General features: G+C 39.9%; 1 protein-coding gene across 2 annotated transcripts; it reads left to right on the forward strand.

Moving 5' to 3' along the window:
* Positions 1-865: 865 nt before the first annotated feature.
* On the forward strand, positions 866-10548 carry LOC136467394 (RNA polymerase II C-terminal domain phosphatase-like 1). 2 transcript variants are annotated; one of them, XM_066466080.1, is made up of 16 exons: positions 872-1638; positions 2783-3259; positions 3687-3897; positions 4058-4215; positions 4292-4362; positions 4527-4632; positions 4709-4801; positions 5381-5908; positions 6000-6066; positions 6839-6972; positions 7055-7108; positions 7363-7459; positions 7995-8200; positions 8295-8444; positions 9257-9330; positions 9870-10548. In XM_066466080.1, exons 1-16 carry the CDS (start codon positions 1357-1359, stop codon positions 9973-9975), a joined length of 2814 nt encoding a protein of 937 aa, XP_066322177.1. In that variant the 5' UTR covers positions 872-1356; the 3' UTR covers positions 9976-10548. The 2 variants fall into 2 exon arrangements, with proteins under 2 accessions (XP_066322178.1, XP_066322177.1); XM_066466081.1 differs by lacking the exon at positions 8295-8444 and having other exon boundaries at positions 866-1638.
* Positions 10549-11690: the final 1142 nt, after the last annotated feature.

Consider the following 11690-nt stretch of genomic DNA (forward strand, 5'->3'; position numbering starts at 1 on the left):
TTATTGCCAATATTAGCTTATATTATGGATTATCATAAAATAAAGTATAGCTTTTAAATTATATAGAAAGATAAAAATAGAAAATAAAGAAATATGTAACATTGCTATCCTTATTTTTAATGACGAGTCTGCTTGTTTTTTATTGCTGCATCAGCCACTCACAACATCAAAAGTAGCACATATACAAATTAAACTATCGCAGCCGCTGCAGTTGTGCAACATGTTGAAACGAATAGGTCAAATGTTTGATTTTTTTCCTCCCATTACAATGCACACGGACATATTTGCTAGTTATATTAAAAACAAGAGAGGGAGCCCAAGAACGTAAGGCTCCATTAGAAGGGAACCATTAATGGAGATGGTCTTAGAAAACCCTTTATATATCCGATCGTTTTGCTAAAAAGACAAGTTAAAAGTATTTTTCGTTGATTTATCGTGAGAGAAAACCTTTGATAAAAAAGTTAGGCTCATCGGCGTGATTAAAATGTCTTATTTTTTCATAACCAGTTACAAAAATTTTAAAAATAAAAATATCCATATCCATCGAGAAAAAAGACGGCCGATCTCTCTCGTTTTGTGGACACCGATTTGGACGGCCAGGTGGCCCAGCAGCAACCCACCCACCCACCCAGCCATAAAAAAACAAAGTAAAAGTGGGTCAACCGCCCTCCTCCTGGCCACCACCAGTAACGCAGACGTGCCAGAACCAAACGCCTTTGCCGCGCAGGCGCAAAAGGAAATATAATGAAAAACGCAAAAACATATAAATTCGTAATAATAATTACCAGGCGATAATACCAACGAACCAGCCTATCCGCCCGCACCCTCTGTCCCGTGCGCCGTGCCCCTCCCCAGTCCCCCCCACCTGCCAAAATAAATCCATCTGCTCTCCAGCTCGGTGCCGCAATCCGATCAAATCAAAGGCTAGGGTTTCAAGCCTCTCCCAACTACCCCCTCCCTCCCTCCCCTCCTCCCTTCCCCCACCACAACGCGGCCGCCATAGACGCGGTAGCGCACGAACTTCTCCCCTAGATTTGAGCGAGCCACACCCTGCGAATCCTCACCTGACGCACCAAATCTGGTCAGAGACGGTGAAGAATTCGAACACGATCTTAAGCATCGTTGATTTAAGACCACACACAAACACATCTGCCTGCCTTCCCCCCTACTTGTTTCTTGTGTGTGTGTGTGTGTTTTCTCTGTTTTGGACGATTCATAAGAACAGACCTGCAAGGCTTGCAGATCTACCTGATCGAGAACCAGGGCCCTTGTTTTGGACGCCCAGAACGAACCCTTGACCCTGCGGATCTGCTCGATCCGTTTTGGATCTGCTTGTTGTTGCTGGATCTAGAGAGAATGTTCAAGTCGATGGTTTATTACGGGAACACCTCAATCGGAGAAGTGGAGGTGTGGCCCAAGGGCGAGGCGAGCGCGGGCCTGGCCGTGGCGGCTTGGGCGCGAGAAATCCGCGTTGACCGCCTTTCCCGGCCCAGCGAGCGCTGCCCTCCGCTGGCGGTCATGCACACCGTGGCCGTCGGCGCCCGATGCCTCGTCATGGAGTCCAGGCCGCCCGTCGCCGCCGACGTGGCGCCGATGCCTCTCGTCGCCATGCACGCCGCTTGCCTCAGGGACAACAAGGTATATACAGATTATTCCTGACATAAAAAGAGGTTCACATCCACCGTCAAAAAAAAAAGAGAACAATATGAACATATGAAAGGATATCACGAATTTTACTTGGGGGACGCTTTAATGGAAGGAATATCCTTATTCTTATTACGTGGACAAGCTTACCGGGACATAATTAATTCTTACATTTAGGATTGGAATAATTTTGTTAATTTTACTTGAACGATCACTGGACAAGGATTTTTGGCAGGATGTGAACGGATGACAAAGAATGAACTGATATTTTTCAGTGATGACACCGACTTGAACTTGCATGATCATTCACTATCTTTGATGTCCTGTGGACTCGAACTCGTTCCTAACTCTGTATCATCAACCAAACTACAGAACTTTTAACTTTACTGAGGCTAGTTGGAAGGACTTCAGAAACAGAGATTTAAGCTTCACAATCAGGCAATCAGCCATTGGATGTCTGAATGCCATGTATTGGTCCTTTGGAATTGGAACACACAAATCTGATGACTGTGAAAAATTGGCATTTATTTGATACCCGTTGACTTTGAATCACTGGATGTAGCTTTAGTTGACAATTTATAAAGTTGTACATCACACTAATTGAATCTGAATTTTGATTCCTGATTTCTGATAACAAGTTGAACATTAAAATATATAATATATGGAATGCCTGGGCCTGTCACATGAAGTTACTGTTACTCAAGTGCTTCTCTATTCAGTTTGACTAAATATACAAACCTGTGCAAATGTTTTTTTTTCATGGCAATCAAGTAAGTTCAAGCCCCTTTGCTTTGGTATCGACATTTCCATATTCCTTATTAAACTTTGCCTGATTTTAGAATTCAGGATATACACTGATGAAATGACAGCCAATTCAGATTTTGCAATTTTGGACCTAAGTTTTTGCCTTCAGCTGGTTCTCCATTCCATGCCTTGATGTCCCTTATTTTCTTAAATGATCTATAGCTCTGGCATGCATTATTAGAGTTCAATACATGTGTTATTTACCTCTTAGAGATTTCAACATCCATCTTCACCTTCCACTTACTTTCATTTCCCTCGTATTCATTTGGAAACCGCATTTATGGTTTTATACTGTATATATCACATTGAATGCGCTAATTCCTTGTGCTTTCAGACCGCGGTTGTTCCACTTGGAGATGGAGAATTGCATTTAGTTGCGATGACATCCAGAAGAAACTTGACAAATCATGCTTGTTTCTGGGGCTATAAATTGCCATTTGGTTTGTATAATTCTTGCTTGACCATGTTAAATCTTCGATGCCTGGGTATCGTGTTTGACCTTGATGAGACATTGATTGTCGCCAATACATCACGGTCTTTTGAGGACAGAATTGATGGACTTCAAAGAAAGCTGAGTAATGAGACTGATCCACAGCGTAGGAATGGTATGCTATCAGAGATCAAAAGGTACCAAGATGATAAGTCCGTCCTAAAGCAATATATAGAAGGTGATCAGGTCTATGATGATGGAGAAGTGTATAAAGCACAACCTGAGATTGTTCCACCGTTGTCTGATAACCAGCAACCAATGACACGTCCAGTTATAAGATTACAAGATAAAAACATTATCCTGACAAGAATAAATCCTCTGGTATGTGCTAAATTGCTTGAACTTGCTTTGGGCCTGTCCATGGTAGCATTTCTTTACTGGCACATAGATATGTTATAACTACACAGTATGCCTTTGTTAAATTTGGGTTTTCCTTGCACACCAGTACCCCTAAGGGAATGTCATAAAGTAGAAGTTCCTAAGTCCTGGAGCAAAGCAAAAGCTCAAGGATGTAGGTCTGCATATAATCAAGGATGTCCATCAATAATTATTCGAATTATTGATTTTTCTGTTAGACCAATGGATGAATGTATGAGCAAATAGTCCATCCTTGTTTAGTAATAGCAAGGATGGTTCAGGAACTTTGATTTTTCGTTGTTGCATACATTTTCCAACCTTGTTTGGACTTTCTGATTTGGTTGCACAAAAATTGTCAATCAGCCATCTGATTTTATTCTGCTTTCTGCAGATTAGGGATACCAGTGTTCTTGTACGTTTAAGGCCAGCCTGGGAGGATCTTCGCAGCTACTTAATTGCAAGAGGTCGCAAGCGTTTTGAGGTCTATGTGTGTACGATGGCTGAAAGAGACTATGCTTTAGAAATGTGGAGATTGCTTGATCCAGATTCAAGATTGATTAATTCTGTTCAACTTCATGATCGGATGGTGTGTGTAAAATCTGGTATGTAATTCGTCTTGTTTTTGAACAAGTACAAAAAGAGCATAGCGTAATGTGATCTTCTAAATGTTGTCATTCTCAATCTGACAAACTATGAAAAATACAACTCAAATTTTCTTTTTTAGTTTCATTCTACTGAAATTAATGCCAAATTTATCATTAGGTTTAAAGAAGTCCTTGCTAAATGTCTTCCATGATGGTTCTTGCCATCCTGGTATGGCATTAGTAATTGATGATCGTCTAAAAGTTTGGGATGAGAAGGATCAATTACGAGTTCATGTGGTTCCTGCATTTACTCCATATTATGCTCCTCAGGCAGAGGTGATGTTCATGGCCTGTATACCAATACAAAGATATTATATTGTCACTAACAGGATCCCTCCTTTCCACCTTCTAGGCAAATTGTTCTATCCCGGTTCTGTGTGTAGCCAGAAACGTTGCATGCAATGTTAGGGGTGGTTTCTTCAAGTAAGATTATCTTATTTTTTTAATCTGATCTGATTGTAGTGTCCATTTGTTTGCATTTTTGTCGTTCATCCTAATACTTTTCTAGACTGCTCTGCCCTCTATAACTTATGCCTCAGTAAAGTCTAGCCCAATGCTGACATAGAATTTCATGGCTCAATCGACAGAGACTTCGATGAAGGTCTCTTACCAAGGATTAGCGATGTTCACTATGAGGATGAAGTAAATGATATCTCATCTGCGCCAGATGTTGGCAATTATTTGATAACAGAGGTAAATTTTGGAGAACCTGTTGCTTTCTGTGCTCACTTTTCACTAAGCAATAACAGTTTTTTTTTCATGTTCAAAGGATGAGAATGCCGCATTAGTGAATGGGAATGGAAATAGAGATTCATTGCCTTTTGATGGTATGGCAGATGCAGAGGTTGAGAGGAGAATGAAGGTTTGTGCCTTTTGACACTATCTTGATTTTTTCCCCTAAATTGACCAACCATCACACACAAAAAAGACTTCAGTAACAATCGAGGGGCCTATTAGCACAGTTTCTGGAAAAAAAAATTGTTTCACTATATTACTAAGTAACAACGAGGGTATAAATTACAGTTAAGGTAACTGAAACTAAAATTTCAGAAATTTTAGTTTTCTCAGCCCCTAATATTGTAGCACCACGAATCACCTGTCCATAGCAAAAAGTGTTATACAAATTTTCCACTTTCGGTTAAACCTAGAATTCTTGTAGTGCATGAAAACTCAAAAAAACTTCATAACTACGGTGTATTTATTCCATAACTAAACAGTACAAATGTCAATGTATTAAACTATTAATGAGTTTGATGTCTGTTGCAAACAATTTTGTTTATTTGTGGTTTATGACAGTACAAATATTTTTTCTTGTGAGCTGCTGCCATTTTTGTAGGCATTTTTTATAGTACAAAATTAACTCCCAGTTGTATTTATGCCCCCACCTTTTACGGAGTTGTGCACCATTTGTTTCTCTTATATTCGTTGTAACCACTTTCAGGAAGCCAATGCTCAAGCATTCCATCAAACAGCGGGGAACTTTGTCATGCCAGTAGCCCCTGCTCAGAATTTTGTTTCATCTTCAGTTGCACCATTAGCTCCACCTCTTGGCATGATGCCACCTCCATTCAGCCAGCCAGTTGTTCAACCAGGTTTTTCAGATTCACTGCAAGGTTCTCCAGCTAGAGAAGAGGGCGAAGTTCCTGAGTCTGAGTTGGATCCGGACACAAGGAGAAGGCTTCTCATATTACAGCATGGTCAAGACACAAGAGATCCTACACCTCCACTCCCAGCAATACCACCAGTGCAAGTTCCAGTTCCTCCAGTGCAACCTCATGGGAATTGGTTTCCCACAGAGGATGGGCTAAACCCAAGTAGCCTGAATAGAGGTTCAGCAGGTTTCACTGTAGAATCCGATTCTATGCTCTACGAGAAAAAACAACCTCCTCATCCTTCATTCTTTCATGGTGGGGATAGTCCTATGTCGTCTGATAGATTTGGCTATCAGAACCAGAGGTTTCCCTCTCAGGTACATGATTTTTAAAACTTTTAATTGTCTTCATTAGCTAAGTAGCCATGTAGACACTAGGTGACAACTGACAAGCATATGCTTGGTGCAGCTACCACACACCGAGGATCACCACATGCTTCAAAACCATGCACCTCCAAAATACAGATCCTTTTCTGGTATGTTTTATCAATTTCTTTCTGCCTTTTAGTTTTAGAAATGTTCACCTTGAGGGCCACTTTCCATGCGCTCCCTTGCCATGTGTTGCCACTCATATACTAGGTGCAGTCACAACCCCATTACAGATGATCTGGCTATGCTTAGAGATAAGCCAAATAAGCTTTTCTTTATTCCAAGTTAGATGGAGAGAAGTTAGATATAAGTTGCTCAGTAGTAGTTGTTTAGTTTGTTTGATTAGATGAATTGTTTTGGGCCTATCCATCTACTACAAATTGTGATAATGCAACATGCAATTCATATGTTATGAAAACCATAAAGAAGGTCCCTTCCACTCCTCTGGCCTGTGCTCACTCCTCACTCCTGCTTCATATTCTCGGCCTCTCTTTTTCTTTAATTCTCCTATATTGTTGTTTCTGCAAAACATGATTCAGCTTACTGGTCCTTTTGGCTTCGTAGGATATTGTAGCACAAACCTGTGCATTATTGGTGAACAAGGTCCTCATTCTGTTATTCACAGTTTAAGGAATTTCTTTCTATCAATTATTTTAATGATCCTGCAGCTGTATGTGACCAGAAATATCCACATGAGTTTGTGATGAGATAATGTGTTGATGGTGAATAACTAATTATTTCACATGCTTTCACAAATGGTGGAACAATTATGAAATTGTGCAATTTGATAGCCCTAGATTTTGCTTTTGTGAAGTGCAGCTTGGTGTACATGTGGTGTTTTAAAGGATGGTTATGCTTAATTTTGTTTATGCCATGAAGGTGAGGAGCTAGCAGCTCGGCATGTTCCCTCAAGCCAGAGAAACAACCAGATAGAATCAGGAAGACACTTTGCACAATATGCTGGGACCTCTTCTGGCATATTAGAGGGGATTGCTCTGAAATGTGGATCCAAGGTACTGTGTAGCATTCAATGCTAGTGGACCAGGAGACTTGTTCTTCTAGTCAATCTTTGTTGACATTTCCTTTTGTGTTTAGGCGGAGTACAGGTCAACATTATGTGATACTGCAGAACTACAATTCTCTATTGAGGTAGATTAATTTCTTCATATTAGCAATTTCATCAAACATGAAAGTCCAGAATAATAGGAACTAGGAAGTTGTGGAAACATATCAATTTCGGAGGAGATTGATGAATCTGATCAAGAACTGAAATGTACTTTAGTATCTGATTTTGAGTTGACTGTTTGATGGAAAACTTCTGATGAACTATCGTGTGCTTGCAATAATGTTATTGTGCTTATATTATGTCTCCTTGTTTTTCTTTTTTATTTCATCTCGTTCAGGTTTGGATTGTTGGGGAAAAGGTTGGTGAAGGAATTGGTAGGACAAGGAGAGAAGCACAGCGTCAAGCTGCAGAAATGTCTTTAAGAAACTTGGCCAGTAAGTTTGTGCTACTTCACCTTACAGTATAACACTATATATGTCATCAGTGTCATGTGAACCAATTGTTTTTTTATCTCCATATGAGTGGCTGTGTTATTTAGGTTAGCTAACCAAACCTATCACATACTTCCCCTTTTGGGTGAGGCCGTGAGGGACGCCTCATAACACAAGGCTACCCCAACTTGCTTGGGACTAATAGACTTTGGTTTTCATGGCGGTGATGGTGGCAGTGTTCTGGCAACCAATAAAACTTTGCTCATAATTTTGTTTTTGGTAGCATACAGTGCCCTGATGATTGGTATTGAATTTTCTCCTAGAGCGTCATCAAACATCCTGTAATATTTCATCCTGAGCATGTTTCAGCAATAGCCACCTCATACTTCTAGTAACATGCTTGCCCTTTTGTTTGAGCTTTAATTTCTTTGATGACAACCTCTTGGTTGAGGTAGAGCTTTGTTTCATTTGTGCATTGCTGGAACATTTTGTGTAATAGTCTGTTTTATTGAGTTTGACATAGTAAATTTACTTGCAGATAAATACTTGTCATCTGATCCAAATAAGTTGACTGATATGAAAGAAAATGGTTTCAGTAGCAACAGAAATGTCTTTGGTTACTCTGGAAATACCAGGGATGATATGTTGCCTTTTTCAAGTACTTCCGAGGAATCTCGCTTTATGAAAATGGAGGAGAACAATTCCAGGAAAACAGGAGGTTCTGTTGCTGCTCTCAAGGAACTTGTAAGTCTAGCTAGCTGTGTTGATTATTAGTAGTTTGACTTTATACTCTTTCATGAAGTAGACCTTATGGTATATATATAAAAACACACTGCAGTGCACGGTTGAGGGATATAACTTAGTTTTTCAAGAGCGTCCATCTCCAGCAGATGGTTTAGTTGGGAAAGAATCTTATGCTCAGGTAGAAGTTGGTGGACAAATTCTAGGCAAAGGAGTTGGATTAACATGGGAAGAGGCCAAGCTCCAGGTAATAAGCAGTCTAAAACTGACTCAATTTATTTTCTTATTGTTACTTTAGTCTCCTTGCCTTAAGAAAATCTGGATTCATTTAGTGAACCCAGAGGATACCTAAATTTGCGTTTAAAATAGCATCAAGGATGGTCATGCTTTGTTTTTGTGTTCTTATGTGAGTTCAAATTTCGATAGGTAAACTGGACTTATGTACTATTTCCTTCAATGAGTATGTTTTGCTCGGATCAGCCATTGTTTTCCTTTTGTCGCTAAACACTCAAACTATCCAGAAGGTCTAGTCAAGCCCTCATGTTAGTCTCATTGACTGCACGATGATTTTAGTCATGTAGATAATAATTTTGTTCCACCGAAAAATGCAGCAAGAAACTGAATTTATGGCACAGCCGCTGCGGTGGTAGTGTGGCACCATGGTGGTGGTAGAGGGAGGCAACTAAGGATTGAGGATGATGGTCATGGGAGTAGGAATTGAGAGAAAGTTAAACTGCTGATAATATGACATAGATCATGTTGGTAGATGACACTACGACAGTAGCAGGTGCTCAAATTAAATGGCTTAGGAGAATTCAGGTGCCCTCATGTAATTTGTTTTTTCAACCAAACAATCTTCTTGATTTTTCAGAAAGCCAATGTCTGAAGCATTGCATTTGTTGCAGTGCTCACTCTAGATAATCATATTAGATTTGAGGTTTTGAGCTGTTACTAGTTAACAAAGCGTGCATAAATGGATTTTTTAAACATGCAATGGGGCTTTCCTTGATTGGGTTGCTTTAGTTGATAAATTTTCACATTTATTTATTTATTTTGTAGGCTGCTGATGAGGCCCTTGGAACTTTAAGATCCATGCTAGGTCAACTTGGTCATAAGCGATCTGGCTCTCCAAGGTGATTATTTGTTGTCTTTTTGGTGATGCATAACTGCAACTTTTTTGTTTATACGAAAAACTACCTTACATGCTGCATAGGATTTCTATTGAATGAATGGAACTGCAAGATGTCTCTTGGTTCCAGTTTTTCCCCCCTGTAGTCTGAGTTCTAAGTCCATTTGTACAGTGTTGCCATGTAGCAGAGTAGTAGTAAAATTTGATAGGGAAGGAAATAGGAGTGTTTGTTCGTGTGCTTGGTAATAGGGTCTTGACTCTTGACTAAACTAGTTCTCAGTTACTATTGTGGATTACACTTAAGAGGTGACCAAGGAAAAGTTATAGTGCCTTAGCTGTGTTGGATCATGTATGCAGAATAAACATTTCATGTTCCAGTCACCATTCGGACATTTTTTTTTTTTTTGTAAATTGTCATTTTGCAGCTTTTGTTATGTTTGTATCCATGTGTGGACTAGATTCCCATCACAGTATTTTATTTGTATATTATAGCTTATACGTATTTCATATGATTTGAATGACTATAATTACTGTTTACCCCAGGTCATTGGCACCAAATTTTAACAAGCGGTTCAAGCCAGATTTTCCAAGGACCGTACAAAGAGTTCCTTATGGAACATATTCTAGGATCGAAGGTCATGTTCCTTAGATGTCTGCATAAATGATGTGCCTGGGCACTAAACTTTTAAAACTGGATGAAGCATTGAACTGTCAGGTCTCCACACATTGAATGCAAGCCCTAGATTTCTGGCTTCTGGTGGGCTTCCAAGGCTCTCACAGGCCGCCACTGGCCATGAGAGTACCGACAAAGGGCCAAGTAACTATGAAGTATTAATGGTGGCCATCACTTCATGCAGAATTTCATTGCCATGATATGGCCAGTCACGATTGTTACCCCATGTTGTCAACTTGGCATAATCCTTGACCTGGAAGTTTAATGGTTAAACCAGGGGTTGATGCAGGCACGCAGCTCCATTTCATTTCGTGGATCAAAGAGCGGCGCTGTAGCTGGACAGTTTTTTCTTCCCTTGCTCTGGTTCAGGTGAAAGTTAAACCCCCTGTAGCTCGGGGTCTTAGCAGGTAGCCAGTTATTTAGGCAAGTTGTAAATTGTAGCACAGAATTGAGTACTTGACAGCATTACCAGTACGTTGATGTAGCCCTGTTGGCTTGAACTTATTCAGCGTTAATTTTCAGCAATGGATCAGTGTTTTTCTCTCACAACATTTCAGCATAAGCTTTGTAGCTGTAGCCTAGGCAGGCAATCTCCATGGCGGTTGCACGGATCCAGGAGCGGACAGCATTCATTTGTATGTTGTAGTCATCTTGTAATATATGGCCCCATTTCTTTACAAGGTTGGGAATTTGCCTCTCTAATTCTGTTGCCCCTTTTTTGATTGTATCCCCGTCACTCTGATTGTGCATGGACTTGTCACATGGGTAGCTTCAGTGAAATGTGTGCTTTAGGTCATCCCCAACGGGATCAGATAGCTAGTCTAGATGAAATCCTATTGGTAAAAGGAAGACTCCTATGTTGGTAAAAGGAAGACTCAGCAGTGCGCTGTACCTTCGTGCTAGTCTTGCATGTTCCCAAGATTTGTTTAGATGCCTGTGCGTTGCAACGGTTGTAACACTCGAGACTTTCTTTCATCATATATTTCTTAACATGGCAACATTACAGGATTCTATCTTAAATTGAATACTGCAGCAGAAAAGCCATCTCTGACTTTTTTTTTTACTTCTGTACTTTGTGAATTTACTTGTGTAATACTAATTTAAGTTGAATAGTACATCAGAAAAGTCCGAATGCAAAAGAAGGCGACATTGTCCATTAAACATGTAAATATGCTGTGACCATCGGAGCTTTAGGCTGACATCGATGAGAAATCAGGGCTACAAAAAGTGACTAAGTGAAATATGCACTGAAATATGCTGAAAAATAACCATAGTTCTGCATTAAGATATTGAAATATATATGGATTAACTGGAGAAGCCTACCTTCACGAGAAAACAACCAGTAATTCCATAAGTTTTAATGCTTCCCTTGATGTAACAGGGGAATTAATAGGTCACTTAAATTTGGAGTTCAATGGACATTAACCAATAGGAGGATCAGTGCTTTGTGTTCAGTTACATATTTCCTGTTCCTACAAGACTGCATACAAACTGGATGGATCAACCCAGAGAAAAAAAGGAGGCACCTGACAAATTTTGAGAACACAGAATAACGAACATTACAAATTTTGAGAACACAGAATAACGATAAGTTGTAAATACAGGTCATGCTTCGTACACACATGACTCATCAAACATAGCATTCAGGTAACATGGCAAAGCTGACCATAGCTTCAAATGATAAAATGCTA

Source organism: Miscanthus floridulus, chromosome 7 (assembly GCF_019320115.1).
Source record: "Miscanthus floridulus cultivar M001 chromosome 7, ASM1932011v1, whole genome shotgun sequence".
In the NCBI taxonomy this organism is placed as follows: Eukaryota; Viridiplantae; Streptophyta; class Magnoliopsida; order Poales; family Poaceae; genus Miscanthus; species Miscanthus floridulus.

Coding starts and splice junctions, on each gene's coding strand:
- LOC136467394 (XM_066466080.1), top strand. CDS start 1,357: ATGTTCAAGTCGATGGTTTATTACGGGAACACCTCAATCGGAGAAGTG. Junction 4,216..4,291: donor ATTATGCTCCTCAGGCAGAG/GTGATGTTCATG, acceptor TCCACCTTCTAG/GCAAATTGTTCTATCCCGGT. Junction 8,201..8,294: donor TTGCTGCTCTCAAGGAACTT/GTAAGTCTAGCT, acceptor AACACACTGCAG/TGCACGGTTGAGGGATATAA.